Genomic DNA, 22748 nt, shown 5'->3' with positions numbered 1-22748 from the left:
ATCATACCTAAAAAGAATCATACTCAACACCTGTACCTCAACACTATAGTTCAAGCACACACACGTGGTGTAGCCTATACTGCTTCTTTTGGAAAATTAACAAACTATCTCTGAATAATCTTTATTTTGAATTGATTGGGTATTTTTACAAATTCCATTTGATATAGCTAAATTTCATTCAGAGGAATATGCTCTTGTGGCTCTCATCTCAAATGATATCCTTGCACGCATCCATCCTTTGGTTCATCTGTCGAAAACGTCCACAGGGCTTTGACAAGACTTCTTCCATCTTTCCTGGCATAAAGTACAGCAATTACAGTAGCACTTTTCAAGCTTTTGCTTTTTTGAATGCGCCAACTCTGCCCCCGCGATGTACTGTAAGCGCAGGGAACATTTCTTTCACTGCCGTGTACAAATCTTCAAAATCCTGGTTCACTGTGATGTCCTAGAAGAGAGCGATAACGGTAAATACGTTTAAAAAAGAGAAAGATTCGCAGAAAGTCTCATTGATGTGAAATATGTGTGAGTTACCGTAAAGACTAATGCCTCCATGGCTGAATCTGGGTTTTCCTGTACAGACTTGAGAATCCCATAGCACCCAGCATTTTGGATGGGGTTCCTACCCATCTGGCCAAAGACAAACATTAGAAATGTAAGAATATGGCAATAGTGCCACAGATGGGGGTCTTTACTGTGGTTTTACTGCAGATAAGAAGTTGTTAAAGTTACTATTTTGTTCAAAATAAATTTCCAAAATAATCCTCCTTTAGCCATTATAAAGGAATAGTTCAGCCTTTTGTGTAATACACGTATTGGCTTTCTGGTGGAGAGTTTATATATACAGCCAGCAGTGCTTAGTTTATCACAATAACAGGAAACAGTGAAACAGTTAGCCTGGCTCTGTACACTGGTAACAAAACAGGACATCTGAAGCTCACAACCACGTTGTATCTCCTTTATAAACAGAGACGTTTAGAACCGAGACGCCCCATCTCAGAGTAACTGTATTTATGTCATGTGGGTTTCGCCACTGCCACACCCCTCTAGGAGACTAGCAGCAGGTCCTGAGAGCATTGATTCCAATGGGAGAACAGAGTTTGGAAGTGAACACGGATTATGACCGATTCTTTCAAATGTTTTATATGTGCAGCATGTAATCTTTGGTATAAAGATTACACATCACCATTTTCAAAGGAATAATACGCTGGGCTATTTCTTTGCTGGGACTAGTAACTTCCTGTAGTCTTCGCTGGTTGCCTGGCAACTGATCAGAGCTAAAAAATAGTCTCAGTTTTACAGTTCAATTTTTGTATGAATTAAACAAACGATATATGGCGTGTTAATTTGTGAACTTTAGAGGTGCTATTAGGTGGATTTTGTAACTGTTAAACAGAGCCAGGTTAGCTGCTTCCCTTTTATTTTGAGTCTTTATGCTAAGCTAAGCTAACTGGCTGCTAGCGGTAGCTTCATATTTAGTGTACATGCTGAGAATGGTATTGATCTTCTTTTCTACTGCCATGTCAAGTAAGTGTTTCAGAAAGAAATACTTATATTTTCCCATAACGTTGAACTATTTCTTTAACTGACCTGTGGCTAAAAATGAAAGCTAGCCATTCGGGGCTGAATTCTGGCACAATCCACAATCATACATTAGTGTAATTTAATGTGTAGGCCTGTTGTTCATATCAAATAAACCAAACAGGTAGAAATAGACTAAATGCAGAAGAAAAAGAAGGGGGAAAAAGGGACAATTTCAGTAATTAGCTGCTATTAATGCAGATCTAAATTGGATATATATTTTAAACTTGAACTAACTGATCACATTTTTAAATCTTCAACTACCTAAATGTAGCTGTTCATAGTATGTTTTCAGACTTATATATTTCACCAAACACCCAAACTCCGTTTTCAATTCAGGAGTGCACATGTCATCAATATTATTAAATGCTCACAGTGTAACTCAATTTCAGTGTCTTCACCATAACTTTCTTTCAATCACTAACTTGTTTCAGGCAGTTAAGATGAGTCCCTGGCATTAAAACAAAGTACAGTGATCCATTTATTTATCCCATTTTATCCACTGATGCCCCCCATTGTCTTTGAAGCTAGAACCAATCTTCCAACAGCTTACATTCAGGGATTTGATTGTCTTGTTTACTTTGATGCCCATGGCTAGGTGGATAGCTCCTTCAGGGGGTATTCTGTTGTTACTGTGGCGAGAAACAAATGGAGAGACCAAAGAAAAAGTGTGTGAGGGAAGCAATCATAAAGTGTTATTTTTTTAAATGCCATTATTCATCCATGTAGCACAAATGTCTGGAAGATGTGAGGCAAGCTTTGTTTTGCTTGAGAAGTTTATAGAAAGGCAACAAAGTTCAAGAAACTGAATTACTTGAACTTGGTTAATGGTTGCAGGCTCTCTTAAAAAAAAAGTAACCTCTGTTTAAGATGTATTAGTAAAACTACAAATCTGGTACAACAAGTTGACCTCATCAAGAGTCTCATGAAGAATATTTTGTGTTTTTGCCTCACAGTTAGTACCAAACAAGGTAAAACATGTTATTCGCTCTCATTTGTGATTTATGAAAGAATGCTCTGAACTCAACTTGCAACCTCTGCCCTTTTTAACTCAGCTACAGTAAAATAATCTGATTACCAGATACCAAGATAACAAAAGCTCATACCTGACATTCAACTCCTCCAAAACGGTGTTCTCTTTCAGAGCCTGTCCTAAAGCAATGGCTCCTTCTTTACCAAAGCCATTAAAAGACAGATCCACTGTTCTGAGGAAAATGTTTCCCTAAACAAAAGAAAATAATGTGTCATTGGTAAATAAATGCATTAACAGGTAAAACTTGAACAAGTGAACAAGTCTATAACATGATTAACTGAAACCAAAAGAAGACCTTGATTTAAAGTGAGAGAGAAGCAGTATAGATCCTGATGTAATCGGCCTCTAAGGACCTACTGTAAATCACTCAAACCTGTCAGTGCCTCTTACTGATCAGGGTTCTCTTGACCATCTTGGCTATTAAGATAGGGAAGGAAGAGCTGCTTCTACATAGTCTCTGCTGTGAGATGCTTAATGAATACCTGGCCAGGCGGTTGTTTCACAAAACAGGATAAGCAAGTTAGCCAGGTTATGATACACAGTATCAACCAGCATAACTTACAACCTTACAAAACATAAAACACAAGAGCAAAACATGTAAGGAGTGGATTAGACTGTGTGTTTGCACTCTAAGCTGCAACCGCTAGCATACCCAGCTAACTAGCTTACTACAGAGCGTTAGACTACTTCCAAAGGCAAGGGGCTTGTACCTGCATAATCTAGTGTGGTTACAGGTTTTGTTAGGAAAAATACCTGTACAGAAATGGAGCAAACAAAATCTGCTTATAATTGTCAAACAAAAAAACGATAGGCTAGACTATAATGAAAAACCTGCTTCCCATTTTTTCCAAAAATGACTGTAAAGTTTGAGCTGTAGGCTAACCCTGACACTGTAAACTGCATTTCAACTTTGTGGCAACAGTTTGGGTAAGACCCTGTTTGATGGCCTTTTTAAACAAAGGCAGGTCCATAAAGAAATTGTTTTCTTTAGTTTGCTGTTACAGGATTTGACTGGTCTGAAGAGAGCCCTGATCTCAACCCCATCCAACATTTAGGATGAATTAGACTGTGAGCCAGGCCTTACAACCCAACATCAGTGTCCAACGTCAATGAATGGGAGAAAATTCCTGCAGCCAGGTTCCAAGAGCTTGTAGAAAGCATTCCCAGAAGAGTAAAGGCTGTTCTTTGTAAGACATGATGCCTTATGAGATATTTAACAACCACAATTGATGGGGAAAATTGTTGGGTCTTTGTAAATTTTAGATATGAGTCTAGGCCTACTCTATCTGTAAAGTGTCCTGAGATAACTCTTGTTATGATTCAACACTATAAATAAAATTGAATTGAATTGAATGTAATTTTCTGGTGTCCACATGCTTTTGGCCATGCACTATGACTGATACATGATATATGCACAAATTCTTAAAATAAAAAAATAAGTTTTAAGAAGTGCTATTTAATCTGACATAAGCAATGTCCTAATTTGACTTAATGATTCTTTATTTGATGGCTTCATATGATATGAGCTAAAAGAACTGTCCTGGTATTACCTTTCTCTTTATTACCTGTAGATCCTCTTTTCTCTTGGATGAGTTAAAAAACTAATATAGTGTTCAAACTTCAAATTTCCAGATGGATTACCCCAAGGCCATTGGCCAACATCACAGCTCCTCTCCCTCGAATGCAGTTCCAGGCCAGACTTAATGATCTTAACCCTGTGTTCTCTGACAGAGAGTCACCCAGGTTTTGCCCTTAGGATAGGAAGAAATAACAACAAATGATGGCAGTACGACCAAATATAAAGTTCCATTATTTCATTGTTAAACCAAGAAAATGTCTAATATCCTCAGCCAATTACAAGGACTTGTTCAAAATGAATATAAATCATTGTTACCAGTCAGTTTCTAAACATTTGTGACAATTTCCCAAATAGTGGAAATCTGGTTTTGGAAAATGATTTACATCCAGACTGGTGCAGGGTGAAAAATCTCAGATGACAGATATGTTAGTGGTAAGAAAGCAAAATCAAAAGTACTTATTCAAACCAAACACCCACTTCAACACTCTATCGGAGCAACCTATCTCATCTCCAGTAGATTCCACTGAGATGGTGAGACTGTGTGTTTCATGATAGCCTAAAAGCACAAGTGAATGAGTACCGTGGGGGCAGAGATCTTAAAACTATAGTGCATAGTTTCTGTCGCCCCCATGAGGAATTCTAAGTAATGACAACAACTACTGTCGGCGCGTCCATATGATAAAAGCCTTCCGTGATCGCGCACAACCCCCACCCCTCCTCCACTCAGTTGCTAGTAGCCAAGGAGGACACAGAGGATTAAAAAAACATGATGGACTCTTCAGAAGAAGTAATTATCTTCACTTGAGTTTCTGCGAGCGAAAATTGCCGGACGACATAATCGAGTTGTGTAGAACTGATAGTCTTAATTAGCTTTGTAGCAACTCATTTGGCAATGGCTTGACTGTAACAGACGTTCATTAATATCAAAAAGTTATGCACTAAAGCTTTAAAGAGAAAGATCCCCATCATCATCATCATGAGGATAAGAATGTGCACAGCACTCAGTGGTTCATAATCAAAGAAAAAGATGCCCTTACTGTGCTTGCTCAAATAAAGCAATAAAACCATAGCATGAATGTTAGAGTGTCTGATTGGTACACGTTCTATCTACTATATGGAAGAGTGCACTCAAAAAGCATAAAAATGTTCTTTGATATTTCAGCAGTGGAGAAAATAAAATTGAATATGGGGATGAAAGATAGCGGCACACACGGCAATGAGACATGGTGGTGTGTCCCCTTTCCTACAGACAGATTTATTTTCAATTACCTACATTATATGCTCATTGCACCCTGGTCTGCCATTCTTCCACTAGGTGCCTGTCACAAAGCTCATCGACATGATAATTAAAAGAGGTTTTAAAATGTTCTTGACCTTTGAATGCCGCAGTCTGCTGCTGCCTGCTGTCCTGTGACTGCTTAGAGATAAGGCTACACCATTACTGCAAACTCTTACTCATTTTATGAAGATGGTTTTCCAAAAATCTAATAATAATAGATACCAGTGATCGCACATATTAAATTATTCTGCACTCATTATTGTAAATGATTAATTAATGGGGCTTTAATATATATATATATATATATATATATATATATATATATATATATATATATATATATATTCACTTATCATTTTGAAGACAAAAGGAAAAACTTTGTATTTAATTGCACAGCTGCTTTTAACAACTACTTCTGGTTTTAAATTGGTCATTCGTGTGTGAACAAAAGAGCATATAAATAAAATAGTTTGGCTTTTTTTGAAATCATTCCATCAATTTTTGAAGTCATGTCAATTAAAAGATGGGGCTAATCTGAAATGTACTATTTCCTTTTTCTGTTCTGTTTCTTTCCTGTTCTTTCAACATCCTAAATAGATGTAAGGTTTATGAATTTTGGCCAAGTGAAATATTTGAGGTCTAAGTCAATTATTTGCAGCATTCTGAAATAAAAGGTAACTTTATTCACAGTCTAATATATATGGCCAAAAGTAGGCTATGTGAATGTCTTTATTATTATTATTATTAATATTATTATTATTATTATTATTATCTGTCCAGATATGTTTGTGCTTTATTAATTGACATTATTAGGCAGAAATCTTTATGCTGCAACGTACAATGATATTTTAGACAACAGTGTGCTTCCAAATTTGAAGAAGAAAAAGAAATCTAAAGTTTAAACTTTGAGCCCTGACGTCAATCCCATGCAACACCTTTGGGATGAACTTGAACGCTAACTGTGAGTCAGGCCTGAGATGCTCAACATTCACATATGAGTGTAATGTTTCAGTGTCCACATGCTTTGTTCCGCTGTCGACATACTTTTGGCCATATAGTGTTTTTTTATGAAATGGCCCAAATTAAACTGAAGTGTAAAAAGCAACCAGAAATCATTTTGATCTCAATCCTCAAACCTATTTAATGTCCGTTGCTATCTATTGATGCAACAGATCATTTCTGGGTCCTTATCTGGTGCTGCTAATGTAAAGTATGTAAAAATATGTATCCCCTGTGTAAATCTTTAATATCAACTTAATAAAAGCGGGAGCCACAGGTACTGTTTAATTCTTTGAAAGGCTAAGGCCTCACAGAAAATATGTGACCTTTACTATATATAACTATTTGCTGTGCTACCTGCACGCTCTCCCAGAGCGTTGTGGCTGAGGTCGAGGTGCTGTAGCTTGGAGTTGGTTATCAGTGCTGGGCCGAGGTGTTCAGCCGACCGGTCTGTGAAATTGTTTCCTGACAGATTGAGGCTCGCCAGGGTGCTGTTCTCCTTAAGCATACCAGCGATGGCCCTGGCCCCATAATCCCCAAGATTGTTGTCGGATAGGTCCACCTCTAGGATTAACACACAAATACACAGGTTATGTAAAGGACAGTGTGTGGCAAGAGAAGCTGATGTGTTTCCCATCACAAAAAAGGTCCAAAGAGAAGAAGTGCAGTAGAGTTTTGCACAGTTCAAAAGATGTTTCATAGTTGTATACTGCACATCAGTTGCTTCATGTTTGCTAATTGTCTTTTTGAGTTTGGCCTGACTACTACTGAAGAGTGTTTTACAAAGTAGTTAAGTCTGCATCCAAAATTATTGGTCACTCATTCCTTTGCTTTCTTTTGTTTAAAGTTTGGCTTCATCAAAAGGTTGTGAATATTTTTAGTCAGCATTCTCAAATGCTATCTCCCATTTTTTGAGTTATTGCCCTACGAGAGGAGATATAGTCTACATTTTAAATCTGAGTGGTTCAAAACTTTAATTTGTCCAACACTGTGGTTTACCTGCAAAACTAATGATGAATCAACCTCGGCTGTACTTTGCGTTTAGTGCTAATTATCAAATGTTAGAATGCTAACACATTAAACTAAGATGGTGAAGGTAAACAGTATACCTGCTAAACATCAGCATGTTAGCATTGTCAGTGTGAGCATTGTAGCATGCTGACATGAGCATAGCATGCTGACATGAGCAGTTAGCTTAAAACATTGTCTTTTTATATTATATTTTTTAGTTGTGTTCAGTGTTGTAAGCTACTGGCAATGTTTGTTGTAATGGCAATACACTTAACTCATATCTCACATTTTAGAGTTGGATGTGTTTTGTATATATATATATATATATTCATTTGAAATAAATAAATTCTGTGTTGGCTAATATCTGCTGCAGCATCAGTTATACTGTATATTCATACAATTGGATTACCCCTGAAAGTTGAATAGTAACGCCACACCAAAGAGCCATGCATGACTCACAGGAGTCATTCTCCATAAATCCCTCCATAGGTTCCTGAACTGCTCATTATACTGACAAATATTAAACATGGACCCCAGATGTGGCATATAATTGGGGTTAGAGTGGCATACGAGTGGGAGTATGGGTGGCACTTTTACTAGAAAAAGGTGAGACAGAGTGAGGGAAAAGGAAGAGAAAATGTCTGCATGCATGAGTGCCCAGTAAAACCACCTGTAATGTAACAATTTTCCTTTAACATCTCGGCTATAGCAGCTCCGCCCATTCCTTCCATCCAATTATCTTGCAGGTTCAGCCTCAGTATTGAAGTGTTGGTTACCAGGGGAACTGCCAGTGCTTTGGTGCCCTGCAAACACACAACCAACCCCCCCGCGTCAAAGTGAAATTCTTCTGTTTGTTCACTGCAGTATATTTTCTTCTCTGTATTCCAGTTAAAAGTGTAGATGTACTGATGCAGGTGGGCAGAAAGCGAAAGAGAGCGAGAGGAGAATATTAAACCTGTGTGAGACAAATGAAGCAGAAGGGAGCTGTGTGGAGGCGTGGGTCAGAAATGAAGCTCGCAGATCATGAAAATTATAGTTTCTAGCACGGCTAATGAGAAAGTTGGCTGCACGAAGCCCTATGTTAACTTGATCTGAAAAAAAAGAAGAGCAGAAACAGCCCCATCAGAGGATAGTGTGTTTAAATGCATGCAGAGTATCTTTCTCTAAAATGTTAGAAGACCATTTATCTACACATGGTTGCTTTACTTCTAATCTCTGTGATTGACAGGTGAAGAGTGATTTAAAATCCAATTTATGTCTGAATGATGTTATTGAAGCTGAAACCTCGGGAAATGGCTTGTTAAGAAATGGATTTACTTTTACAACTTTCATTTACAGCGTTATGGACCAGTGGAAGCCTGTTAAAATGTCAAATTGTGTTGCTAAGAGCTCCAAGCAATGCACTTTCACATTTGCAGAGGATGTACTCTTCACTCAGTCAGAGATGTACAACCACAGAGCAATTTTACATTAATTTACTGTTAAAAAGATATCGGATTAATTTGTGGGCTAGAATTAGGCTATATAGCGTGTTTTGTACATATGCACTTTATAAGATCCATTAGTTAAATACAACAAGAATTTCCTGTTTAATCTAAACCTGCCAGAAGCATCTGTATATGTCTGTGTGTATTTGGGGTTATTTGAGAGCTTAAACATTTAGACTCAATATTGACATTGTGTCTAATGCTCAAGACCAAGGACCAGATAATAAAGTACTTTTACATGGGTCACAAGGTGAAAAGCATTAGCTGTCATTTAGGATAAAAAATAAGAACGTTTCCCCAGAGATCAATTAAAATTTAGATCTGCATAATGAGCTCTCTCTGAGTATAAATCAATGCCAGCAGCTTTCCCTCTCTTCAAAGGCGTGAAGGACTCTCCACTTGAATGTGTACTGGTAAAATCTTTATAATGGACTAGAGTAAAAGTGTACTGCAAATATATGCACATACATGATCTATTTTGTCACGACTTTGTCATGATCAGTGCAGTTCCCCTGGAGGGGAATGTGACTTTGAATTAATGAATCATCCACTGATCAAGGTTTGGGCTAATCTGAAATAGCATTAGTTAAAATATTTGAATATCTTTTTCAAATCAGCATGTTCAATATGAATACCTTCCCCCAGGTGAAACTGAAAGCCATTTTGGGGCAGCAGAAACAAGTTGAGCACAATATTGACATACAATCAACTTAGTGATATGGCGAACTTGTTAGCAAACAGTTGCTTGTTTACACATGTGGAAGTTACAGAGCAACCTTATCATTCATTTGGAGTCGTGCTTCTGGCCACCTCGCAAAAGTAATTCCAATATTCACTCTCGTTTAGCTTTGTTTTTGGGCTCTATAATTCCTATAGGAAAAGATCTGGCTCTTCCCCAGGTAGTTGCTAACTTTGTCTCTGTGCTGTTTGGTGCTGAGCAGGGGTACAGTGAGTTTAACGGAAAACAGCAACTTGCTGCAACTGCAAGTGATGCTATAAGAGCAATGAGAGGGAACCAAAACAGTAAAGTTGGCGGACAGCTAAACAATGAGCTGACACTCACTATAAATCTACGTACAAGCAACCATTTTCACATTGTCACATTGTTTTCACATCATTTGAGACAATGTTGTATAAAACATCAATTATTGCTGCTTTGAAGAAATGTGTACAATTTGTAAATGTTTGCTTTTAATAACTAAACGAGGCAAAGCTTAAATTAATGTAAGATGGTGCACCCAACTTAATATGTTAACGGAATAATAACTTTCACTATAGCCACCAATGAACACATTAGAAGTGGGTTGTTTCACTGAAGGAGTGAACTGGCCACAGATGGCAGATCAGTGCCTGCAGATGGACTTAGATAAATATAATAGAATAAAATAATAATAATAATAAATATAAATCTGGGCTGAAAATAGATACATACAGTACATAAAAGACTAGCCCCTGCTCTCCACCAAAAGTCAGACTATCCTCCCTTCAGCCAAAAGAACAAAAATACATAAACGTCCCCCAATTCATACCCTCTAATAATTTTCATACAATCCCCAATTTATGATTAAAGTACCTGAGGCCCCAGACCACGATGCATCATGGACAGCTGGCTATTTTGCATGTGCCGCAGGAAGTAAGAGGCAGGTACCACCTGTAACGCTTCACACGCCTCCATGTAGCAAGTCTGCCCAGTCGGGTCATATGCCTCCTTCTTATCTGCAACAGGAATAAAGACACTGGCTGTTTGAATTGTTCACTATCAATACCTCTTTGTAAAAGGAGAGATGTGGCACTTTCCCTCGGAGGAGGATCTTTTGAATGCGATATTGAAAACTCTCTTGTGACTGATTTGGCCCTGTCAGGGGAGCTCATTCATACCAGATGGTTTTCACTTCTGTTGAAAAGGAAGCCTGACAAAGACTGAGATGAAATCATTAAGATGTAGAACAGAGTTTCACATGTGTGGGCAGGCGCGTGTAGGAGTTACTGTTTTGTCTTGCTTTTCTCTCCTGAAATCATTTAGAGATTGAGACAATGGAAAGGGAGAAGGGAAGACATTAACAGATGGGGTGACTGGAGGGTTTTGCCTTATCAATGCCTGTTCTGATCGAGATCAAGCTAAGACTCACTGTCATAATACTTTTTACTGCTGGAGCCTGGTATGAAAGATTATTTCAGACAGAAAATAACAGGATGAAAATGGTTCATTTATCACAAAGCCATTTCCACACCTTTTTTTTTATAAGAGGGAACATCACACCCTTTTTCATAAAATGTAATAACTTTCCCACCCTATTTATCGCCCCTCTTTACCTCTGAGCTCCAAATCTGTGTCATAGTCCTCATCAGAGATCACACACTCTACTCCTCCCAGCTCCTCCTCTTCATTCTCCTCCTCCTCTTCTTTTTCTTCACCCTCGCTTTCACCTCTGTCTAGCACGTTCCCTTCAGGACACGAGCGTTGGTCCTTTGGACCACGCATGTCGACCTCGGTCCCGCTCAATCTCTGCTGGGTGGAGAATGAGAAAGTAAGACATCGTGACTCCTCAAAGCTGGCTGTTGTTGGCAGCCTGGGTGAGGAGATTTGATGAATTTGCTGCCAGGAGAATAACACTGATACCTACACTTTGGACAACTGAGTCCATCAATGTGGATGTATCCCTCTGTCCTCCCAGTCTTTGTAACTACTTACTTTTCCTTCTACGTCTTTATCCCACATCCCCAGAGGCTGTTTTAGCAGTCTTTTACTCCCTTTATGTCTAGGGGTATGGCATAGTCACCCCATTTCTCAGTCATGCCATATAATGATGTGTTGCATATTTTGTTAGTTTCAGGACTAAATAGACTACTCAAAAATACCATTATTTGGCATGTAAGTGGTACTGCACGTTCTAAGGCACTTTTTGTGTGGACATCCAAAAGGTTTTTTATTTGAAAATGTGCTGCTTTCATAAGGTATTTCTTACATTTACAATAGAGCGTGCAGCCCTGTGATTAGACTACATGAAAGAGCAATTGAGACAGACTTTCAGGGTGACACGAGTCCCCTCGGTTAAATAAATTCAAGCACGTACACAGGTCAAAAGAGCAATCTATAAAAAGAAAGTAGCAGGTCTTCAGCCCGTATTTATGAGCCTGCATTTCCCTGCACCTTGGCAATTGAAAGTGCTCAGACGTGTCTAGAGATGGTGTTATGGTTAACTTAAGACCACCATTTCTAAAGCTTAATATTCTCTAGCAGATCAATAACATGCTTTGAATTCTCACCAAGTCCCTCTATGTTTTATTCACAACCTTCTTAAAAATCTGCCTGCACGGTCCTACAAGTGTCTACGTGCCTACCTGGTTGTTCACACTTCCCTTACTCAAGCGTTTGCACACTTGGCCGGATGGTCAGCTTCCTACCTCTCCCAGCTGCAGCTTCTCACTTTCTGTCTCTGCGTCACCATCTTCCAGCACAGAAGGCAGCAGCGTCTCCTTGGCCAACTTCTTCCCAAGAACCATGACTTCCACGCAGAGTAATGATGATATAGATACTAAGGAAAATATATTTTTGCTTGTTTTCAGACTTAATGTGGTGTTAAAATATCTGTGCTGTGAGTGAAATCACTGCACTGCATTTGACCTGCATGTAGTATGTGCAGTGCTCATGCAACCTATCTTGCTCAATAGGAGGGTCAAACTCTTTGGGCTAATTAGAAAGGCCACTTCACTTCCTGATAGCCAGTCATCATTCAGGGCCCTTGTGTAATGTTTGGATGGCTTAATAAGTTGACACGTTTCCATGGCACTGAGAGGCATTGCTGTGCTCTGAGTGCAGACACTCTGAGCCATGACGACCAGCACTTACAGAGGCAGGAAGAGGAGGGGAAGTAAATGGCTTGTTTGCTGCAACTATGTTTCAGGGAAAAACTTTCTATCACCATCTAAATCTGACCATCAAACTAAAACACTTTGACCTTAAACAAGTTCTACTGCAGGAATAAACCTTTCCAGCCAGGCTTCTTTCTTATATAGACAATTAAAATAAAACAAACAAAAGTGTTGGCATATTCTGTAAATGTTTCTCTTTATTTGTAAGTAAATACAAAGTCCTTGCAGTTGATGCATTAAAATGGAATATCCTCAATCCATTACACAACAAAGGTCATTATAGCAGAGGCTGATTGGATCAGAGTTGTTAATAGCAGCAGCGATATGCAAACACAGAAAAAGAAACCCCTCGAGAATGTTTTTTTTTTTTTTTTAACCATACAAAGTCCTGTGAGAAAGCCGGGGCAATCTCACAATACAGTCTCACTGACTGACACAGTGCTGGTAAATAGAGCTTTTAAAATATGAACAGGAGAGAGAAGCTCACCATGCATTTATTTAATGCTGCTGTTTTATTCCCATACCTAAAGGATATAAGAGACAGCGTAGAATAGGCCATTTTTTGTTTAGTTTTTTTTAAATCAAGCAAAATCATAGTGCTCATTTATATAATCAAAATACATTCTTAGAAAAGATTGAAGTGGTACTTTTTATATTTTATACTTTGTCTTTGAATATATATCAACCTGTATAGAAGCTATATGGTGTATAATTTGTTTTCCTGCTGCACATTTCACATCATAGACATTTTCTTGACAAAATCTGTTCAAACAAGTTATACAGAGGAGACATTCATCCAGAATGAATAACAGTGGGGACATGGGAAATCACCCATTTAAAAACAAACAAACAGTTGATTCAGAAAAACACCCCAAGAAACCAAACCAATATTCTCGGCAGCTGTGAAGGATGTTTGAAAATCACATTGAAATCTGTTATTCATGCTAACAGTTATCTTTAGACAACTAACTCTGACAATAGAAAGCCACAAGTTACTGTAGAGTGGGTGATCAATTAACAATGTGGCCCCTGCAGGAATTATATATTCAAATTACAACCCTGACTCACTGGAAAGCAGCAAATGACCACAGCGGCAGCGTGATTGCCTCTTGTCCCTGAAAAATGTCACTGGAACTTATTACAATAGAACTGAACTGCTGAGATCAAAACTAAAAGCCATGTGGGCAGTTTCCTGTTAGCATAACACCGTCTGTAAGATTTGCAGGCTTGTGTGACTCAGAGCAACAAATTCATGCTTATTTTAAAATCTGACCAGTTTGACAAGGTAACAGACAACAAGCAGAATAATCATGTAAAAACACCTGACCACATGCATGTTTTACACCCACTCGTATAGAGATGCACACACACACTTATGATTTCTATGGGACACACACACACACACGCACGCTGATGCTACTGAGCAGGTGTCAGGTCACAGTGAAAGGGTGGCGTGTGAGCCGTAGGGTTGCGCACAATCATGCAGAGAGACGAAAGAAAGAATGAATGTGCTGTATGTAGGCAGAGGCAGAAAGTTAATATGTAAGGCATGAGGCAGAGGAGTTATGATGATAAATGCAATTTTTAAAAGCTCAATAGCTGTCAGATATGGTCTGGGCAGCACATGGTGCTATAGTGATTTTTTGCTTTACTTAACGATGTTTTCTAACAGATATTTCATTTTTAAAGGAATAGTTCGACAGAGTAAGGTAAGAGAAAATCGATACTGCTATTATGTTTGTACGGTAAATATGACGCTACAGCCAGAGGCCTTAGCTTAGTATAAAGACTGGAAACGGAGAAAACAGGTAGCTTGGCTAAATCCCAAAATAACCAAATTTTCCTACAAGCACCTTCAAAGCTCAATAATCAAAACGGACCATTTCTTGGCTGGGAGTAGTGACTTCCTGCTTCCAGCCAAGAGAAAGTCTGGCAAATAGTCTCCCGTAAAACCAATAACAAAGAAAGAGAATAAGCATATTTCCCCAAAAAAACCTTTAACTTATAAACTACTGATTTAATCATTAAATAATCATCTACAATTCAAGAAATCATGTTTCAAAACAATGTCCTTCCACCATGATTATATGATTGGAAAATATTTTTCCCTTTATTATAGTCAACACATCAATACTTCGATATTTTTAAAATCTGAGAGCCCTGAAAGACGTTTAAAGATATTTTTATTTGTCATTAATTTTAGTTTATTTAAATATGTAAATATGTCACTCAGGTAAAGACTTCTCCTTTAATGGCTGCCCTGCACATTCCTATGCAGCCACTGTGGGTTAGGAACGCACCAGCTGGGACACACATTATGCTGCTAGGGAGAGAATGGACAGGCCACTTAAAAGAGAGCTGGAACAGAGGCTGATGCATTCTGATGGACTGCCAGTGAAGAGTGAGATAATATGTTAGTCGAGGCTCTGACAGAATCACTGTTTTCATAATTCAGGGCGACCTGTCAACACATTTGCGCACAGAAAATCTGCCTTTCAGTTTTTCTATCTGCATGCCTGTACATCTTTCAATTATCTCTTCCCCTTGAACTTTGATTTAAAAAACAAACAAACAGCCAAAATAGATTTGACCAGCCCTGATTCTTTTCTGAAACCTAAACTCGACTTTATTCATATTTCAGAAATGTCTGAGTTTGTTGTCAATGCCACACTTTTCCTCGTAAATATAAAACCCCAATAAAAGCTTTTTAACTAACAATAACACTGAGTATATTATATTTCTTGAGTATATTTTTGTCTATATTCGTGTCTTGGTCATGCATTCACAATGAGGCAGGTCATTACACTAGGTGCACACATTATGAATCAAAATGAACAATTTATAATTTTTGGAAGTATCATCAACAAGCAAAACAGATTCTCAGAGAACAGAACATTTCCAATTTGCTACAGACAAAATCGCAGAGCCCAACAGAAACATTAAAGTGGTATAAAAAAAGAAGAATGAAACCCTTTTTTTTACAGTACAAAAAGTGGCACAGTATTTTATAACCAGCTTTGCTGTGTCCTCCAGACTGGTTGTTGTCGGAAAGCCCCCGATCCAAGGACCTACGAGCAGAAAACCCTGAGAGAGAAGACAGAAGGAGAGACAGACAGACCGAGAGAGCAACAGAGACATGGGAATAGAGATGTTACAGTCATTACTCATCCAGCGAACAGGGGCTTTGATGGCCAAATGTGAAATTCAAGTGACAATCCACACAGGAGCCATCGTCTGTGATGCATTATGTTGGTGCTTAATGAACCATAGTGGATATGTAGGGCTCTTGTTTTGTTCTCATGGCAAGGGTATATATGAAGTGTTTAATCTTGAATGGGCACAAATGACGACAGAAACAAAAACAGAAATGGAACAGACCCACTCGCTTTCACTCTAATCCTGTTAGTTTAAAGGGCCTTCGCCACGGGTTTCTATGGTTACCCACTCTGTTTTCATCTGAAACGATGACAACTACAGGTTGGAGATTGGAGTTGGACTACTTGTATAAACGTCTCTCGGAGAGAGCTGCTCTAGTAATCTCACTGGCTGAGAAATCTGAAAGAGCTATGCCAAAACTGTTTTTTTTTTCTAAAATATGAGCTAACCAGATGGCAAATTTGAGTGGCGAAGAAGAATCACTGGTAAAAATAAAAGATGAAAAAATAAGAAAACACATCACAGATCTTAAGCAGTTCAGCGGTGTTGCGGACGAGTCAAGTGAGTGATCATGGCTTTATGTGTACATACTAGACATAACCATGCTTTCAAACAAAAACAGACAAACCATGAACCGCTAAATGAGGAAATGAAATGATATATGAATGAAGAAAGGAATAAATAAATGTGGGTTCATTTCTGGTTTCATTTGGTGAATGAGATGCTGTTTTTAAACAAAAATATGATTCATGACTAAGTGGTTAGCTGACATGAGTCAGCTAAATGGCTAACTAAATTAGCAAAAGGCTAGTAAAGCTACTTGAAAGGTTCTAAGCATTTGGTCTCAATCTTCAATTACCAGGGGGATTTTATTGACAGCTGAAATCTTAAAACTATTGCTACAAAAACAGACAACGATGTTACATATGATACAAATTTGAAAGATTTGAAGCCCATAAAAGCATTGGACAAAAAGTTATACTGTCTCGAAAAAAAATATTGAAACAAAACAGCCAAAATATTAATGTTGCAGTTAAGCAAATCTTGTGGAAGAAACATCCACACTTCATGCTCTTACTACTAATTATGGTGGCTCATTGGTCTTCTATCTAGCACCACCATCCTATGAAAATGGTCCCTTGACCAACACTTCACGGCATTGTATCTCATGACCTAATGGAACAATTTTAATAGAAATTGATGCTGATATTTACGACTAAGAGGATTTGTCCTACTGTTTCTGGTGACCCCCTGAACTTTCCTTTAATACCATCACCCAAAATATTCATTTCTAGACAAGAAATGTCAAAATCTACTTGGCAGGTTCCTACAACATTTACTGCGGTTGTCTTTTCTACTATGCAAAAGCCTAAATGTTAACACTGCACGAAATCTCTTAATCCACTAAGAATATTGCCATGACATTTACTAAGCAAGTCCATATTGGCAATACAATAAACCTTGTTTTAATGACCTTAAGGAAAATGGAAAATGCTGGAAATTAAAAAGGCACAAACCACTTACTCATCCGAGTCCTTTTTGCTCTCCTCAATGTAGGCTATGGACTCTGAACGAAGCCGGTTGGTGACCTCATAGGTGCGCAGGGTGACGCCAAAGATGTCCTCATGGTAGCGATGCTCATCCTGGATGAAGTAGTGGAAGTAGCGAGAGAAGGGGAAGAAAACATGAGATGGAGATTGTTTTGTATATTGTTAAACAGTGCATGACAGGTTTTAGTAGACTAGAGTTTTTAAAAATGTTTGAACTCTTTACTGTCTTTGGAGCTTTCCCTTTTAGGTACATTCTTTTGGTTTGTGTATTTTAGATTTTTTTTTTGTATCTACTCTTACACTATACACTGATTAGATTTTGCATTATGATTAAACATTTGTAGATGACCAGAGGCATCCCGACTGTGTTTACATGCCTGCAGTCATTGCATTTGACAAATTCACTGAACAGTACTGCAAAACAACTCTTCAGTCCATTTGCATTCTACACAGGTAAGTGTTTTAATAGTGGACTTAGTAACACGTGCCATTCTTTTTATAGTCTTTTTACCCATGAGTTCAAATGAAAATAAGCCTTAATTTTTTCAGGAAATAATGACTCAACACGCCTTCTGTTTTTCAGTAATTCCATGCTTAGCACTCAGTTATATACATTCATGTGGAAAAGCTGACCTGTTAAGAAAACCTCTGCAATGGTGGAGAGCACTTAATATTCACTATTTTCACAGCTCAACTTGTGACCCTGACACTACCATCACTTCTGAGCTGTTCAGTGGGGTTTAATGCTGAACATCATGGCGACGACATTGCCCTCTCTTACCCGCAGCTTGCTGATGAAGAAGCCAGCATCCTCCAGGGTCATGTTGGCCTGCTGCTTGATGATTTGCTGGACAGTCTTGAGAACATCCCCAGCCATTGTAACATCCCCACACACATAGATGTGTCCTCCCTCCTCCCTCAGGCACTGGTACACCGTCTCTGACAGCTGCTCACGCAGTACATCCTGTACATATTTCTGACAGAGAGGCAGAGAAGGAATGATGAGTGTGCATGAAGATGTCAAGTGGGAGAAAAGTAGGAAAGAAAAACAATGTAAAAGACAGTCAGGAGATCACTGATAGGTAGGGAATAAAGTAAAATTTGCAATCTGCAAATATTTTTCTCTACTCTACATTCTGTTTATTTCACTCTTTTTAAACTCAGATATTGAACATCATTGCTACAAATAACAGAACAGTAAACCCATAAAGAGGACCAAGAAGACAGCAAAACAAATTCTAATATTTTTACCTGAAAAACAACTGCAGAAAAATCGTCAAATGAAAACACATTGTCAATTGGAGTGAGCTTACTTCAGAATACACCCACAGCTGTTTTTATTCTCTACTCTGTGATTGCATTTCAAACCCACACAGCAGTCCAATGAGAGTTGTGACAGGCAACTCATCCACAGCTATGGAGAGTTTACCTTGTAAACTTGCGCTTGTACCTTTGGTTTGCCGGGTTCTCTGGAATAGGCCGCGTAGAGCTCCTTAAACGCTTCTTTGTTCTTGGCCTGGATGGTCTCCTCCTTGTAGATGTGGTCCATCTCAGACTGCCGACAACCAAACACCAGGATCATGGGGCACGACTCAATTCCTAAAAGGTGACGGGCAGAGTTACTTTATTGCTCTGAATGGTGTTGTAGAGTGAGTCTGCTGTTTTGTGTATTATCTAAATCTCTAACAGGGATTTGATCTGAATTCCATTATTACTTTTCAGGGAATGATATAGTTTTTTTTTTTTTTTGGGCTTTTCCACCTTTAATTTTTGACAGGACAGCTAGGTGAGAAAGGGGAAGGAGAGGGGCAAGACATGCAGGAAATCGTCACAGGTCGGATTGGAACCCTGGACCTCTGCGTCGAGGCATAAACCTCTCAGTATATATGGTTATCGGTGTTTTTTGCCCCAACGGCTCCTTCCAGGCAGCGCTGCCTGGAAGGCACTAGGATTAGGCACTGGTTAAGGTTAGGGTTAGGGTTAAGGTTAGGGTTAGGTGCCTTGGAGGCAGCGGTCCCACTGCGATACATCAACCAATGTGTGTGTGATAAAAGCATCAGCTAAACGACATGTAATGTAAAAAGCATTTTAACTTGAAGAGTAAATATATCAGCTTATCCTGGATATTCTTATAATCAGCCATCAAATTTAAGATTATGTCTGCAGGTTAATGTGCAGCAGTGAGAATCCACTGCAACACCTCTCTATAAAAAGGTAGTAATAAATGCATCTCTAGGCAGGGGTTCTCAACCTTTTCAACGAGAGAAAGAGCTGCAAACCGTTGAAACGGCAGTTTGCAGCAGTTTCTACACACCTCCCCCTGCTGATTTTGAGTGATTTAAAAAAAAAAAAAAGCGCTCTGATTAATACACAAACAAATAATGTTTTGCTTTAATGACAGTTTAGTTTTAGCAGCTAGCCCCCAGCCTTGCCCAAGTGCCCCAGGCTCTGTGGACTTTTGATGCGTTTGTGACTTTCCTCTCCCCCTGACCCCGCCATCAGACTCCTTTCTGTGTTCCAGGTCCTCCTGATTTACAAATGAAGCTCTGAATATAACACATGAAATGTACCAAACTCCCCAGTCTAGAATATGTTATTTAATTTTTTTTCCCCCCAACCATCTGGCGACCCCCAGAAATTCTCTTGTGACCCCCTTGGGGGTCCCGACCCCCAGGTTGAGAACCACTGCTCTAAGGAATGAGGAAAAAAACCAACCGTGTTCAAGGTCATGAAGTCTCTGTTGCCAGAAGCTTCTGAATGGGGCGATTCCTGTTCCTGGTCCCACCAGGATACAAGGTACTTGGTTGTCTTTAGGAAGATGGAATGATGGTGCGCTAAAGTAATTAAATAGACAAAAAATAAATTAAGTAAAAACGTCCTAAAAATGACCACACAGCTTGTGAAATGTACTTAAAGCAATAGTTTGACATTTTAGAAATTACGCTTATTCGCTTTCTTGCCAAGAGTTAGTGTGTGGCTAGTCTCGCTTTGCCAGACTGACTGGCTAGTCCACACAGCATTCCGGGATGGGAGAAAAACGTGCTCTGGTTTATTGGCATTTCTTTAAACCAATCACAATCGGGTGGTGCTAATCATCATATGGAGCAACGATGCTGCTGCAAAATAGCCTCAGGAAGGAACTTGTTTTGGTGGAACGTGTACGTTCAAAAGTTGTTTGTCGTGCAACAGAAAACTCAGATTGGACAGATCGTCTAGCTAGCTATTTCCCCATTTCCTGTCTTTATGCTAAGCGAAGTTAGGCAGCTGCTGGTGGTAGCTTGATATGTAGCATGCAGACGTGAGAGTGGTATCAATCTTTTGGCAAGAAGGCAGATTAGTTTAATTCCCCAAAATGTCATACTTTTCTTTTAACATGCCACAATACTGATTCATCTGGCATTCTACAAAATTCCTTATTTAAACATTGTGAAATTTACCCTCGGACAAAACATGGCACCATCTCCCCCATCTCTATCCTGTTGAGCCACGACGAACACACTCCATGGTGGATAGGTCCCTCTCCATCTGAAAGGAATGATCATTACTAAGGAAGCACATTACCTTTTTTTCTCTTCACTCTTCACCTCACCAAAAGGAGAAGAGTGGCCCTTTTAACACTCCTTCCAAGACTAGGGCCATTTTTCGCTCGCTCTCTCGAAAGGGAAATTACAGTAATTCAACCGTTGCCTTTACAATCATAGTAATGTTTGCACAAATAAACATTACACGTGCGAGAGAAAATAGTAACATTAGCATCTGGTAATGTTTGCTGACTACTTGACAGGCTGAGAGTATAGATGCTAATTGCAAAGGTGGAAATATAAGAGCCTTGTGATATCCTATGCACTAACACTAAACACTAAAATCAAAACCTGAATAGCTAATGCATTTTATATACTGTCAGACAGACTGGTATACCTGCAGTGTTTTCTCTCATTTGTGTTTGTGGCCATATCTCTAAATAGAATCTGCTGTATCTGCAGATATAGAATCTTCCTGAGGTGTTTCTAAAGCTATGTTTCTTGTAATTACAGTTGTGGTCTGGTTGCCCTATGAAGCAGACTGGCTTTCCAAGATAACTTCCAATCAATTTTTTTTTTGAGTCATCGGAGGGTTCTCAGATAAGCTGAGTCATTTGACTTTTCAAGTGCAACCGTGAAAGAGCCACAGCACATTGCCTTTTATCCATGGCATAAACTGAACTGAACTAAACAAAAATATATATAGTATACATGCACTCAGCAGTACTTTTTAAATAATAACATACTGCTTAATACAGTCTACTAGAAACCACAGGGTATGGTTGAGTTTATTTTGCGTTTTTACTGAAATGTCAAGAAAGTGGCCTTACAAAATGCCAGGAAAAAAAGACCAATTTCAGACCCTCAAAAGCCTAATGGGAGCATTAAAGTTCATCCCTGCAGTCAGCAGAAAATACTAAACCACCTGCAGCTAAACCCACACAGCCTTAAAATCCTTTGAGAGACATTAGCTAATGCTCAGAGAGCCCCAAATGAGTAGCAGGTCCTAACCTCTGGCACGGTAAGAGACCACAGCGACGGTGAGGTGGATCTCTCCTGGGTGCAGGTCTGGAGAGGAGCTGATAGAGTAGTAGCGAGGCTGCAGCAGGGGCAGCTGAGTGAGCAGCAGAGTGGAGGGCATCTGGATGGAGGGGAACTCCTCCAGCACTTCCACCAGTGTCGGATTATTGTACCACTTCCACTCCTCGTACTCCTGCAAGCCCTGAGATGTCACAGAGAAAGACAAGGTGGGATAACATATGTATTAGATTTCATTTCTGTCTTGGTAAGTTGTTGAATTGTTTTCCTAATTAAGACAGCAAAGTAACTGCCACGATAGTCTCGCATTGCCAGAGGAGGATCTGGCGAGTCCACACAGCATTCCCGGGATTCCTGGGAGAAAAAGGTGCTCTGGTTTATTGGCATTTCTTTAAACCAATCACAATCGTCTCGGAGCAACAGCGCCTCTGCAAAATAGCCTCGGGAAGGAACTTGTTTTGATGGAACATGTGTATGTTCAAAGGTGGTTTTAGTTGTGCAACAGAAAACTCAGACAGAAACTGGACAGATAGTCTAGGTAGCTGTCTGGATTTACCCTGCAGAGATCTGAAGAGCAATCAACCGTACTAGTCCTCATAAATCCATCGGAGTTTAAAATGCCAACACAAAGAAAGCCCAAGGTA

The 22748-nt window shown here is 39.1% G+C and overlaps 2 protein-coding genes across 5 annotated transcripts in view; both read right to left on the bottom strand.

The window, feature by feature from the left end:
• Positions 1–107: 107 nt before the first annotated feature.
• Positions 108–12640, bottom strand: lrrc74b (leucine rich repeat containing 74B). Of its 2 annotated transcripts, none has more exons than XM_031306030.2 (10): positions 12372–12640; positions 11280–11472; positions 10540–10682; positions 8150–8282; positions 6826–7032; positions 4253–4362; positions 2685–2800; positions 2132–2210; positions 532–627; positions 108–445 (listed from the first exon to the last, which is right to left on the bottom strand). In XM_031306030.2, exons 1-10 carry the CDS (start codon positions 12468–12470, stop codon positions 329–331), a joined length of 1293 nt encoding a protein of 430 aa, XP_031161890.1. In that variant the 5' UTR covers positions 12471–12640; the 3' UTR covers positions 108–328. The 2 variants fall into 2 exon arrangements, with proteins under 2 accessions (XP_031161890.1, XP_031161889.1); XM_031306029.2 differs by having other exon boundaries at positions 11280–11475; positions 12372–12639.
• Positions 12641–13018: 378 nt separating this feature from the next.
• The window catches only part of nos1 (nitric oxide synthase 1 (neuronal)), a 41244-nt gene continuing 31514 nt past the window's right edge, over positions 13019–22748 (bottom strand). For 2 of the 3 annotated variants that reach the window (XM_036008757.1, XM_031305523.2), the window contains 7 exons: positions 22078–22288; positions 20983–21070; positions 20261–20379; positions 18996–19144; positions 18327–18521; positions 17520–17638; positions 13019–15923 (listed from right to left, as the gene is read on the bottom strand). In XM_036008757.1, the coding sequence (XP_035864650.1) occupies positions 15908–15923; positions 17520–17638; positions 18327–18521; positions 18996–19144; positions 20261–20379; positions 20983–21070; positions 22078–22288 (897 nt within the window). In that variant the 3' untranslated portion in view covers positions 13019–15907. Of the gene's footprint in view, positions 15924–17515; positions 17639–18326; positions 18522–18995; positions 19145–20260; positions 20380–20982; positions 21071–22077; positions 22289–22748 lie in introns of those variants that run through there. The other variant, XM_036008770.1, reaches the window with a different exon arrangement.

This window comes from Sander lucioperca, chromosome 2 (genome assembly GCF_008315115.2).
Source record: "Sander lucioperca isolate FBNREF2018 chromosome 2, SLUC_FBN_1.2, whole genome shotgun sequence".
Taxonomy (NCBI): domain Eukaryota; kingdom Metazoa; phylum Chordata; class Actinopteri; order Perciformes; family Percidae; genus Sander; species Sander lucioperca.
Note: the sequence above shows the minus strand (reverse complement) of the source record. Positions and strands in the feature narration are given on the sequence as shown.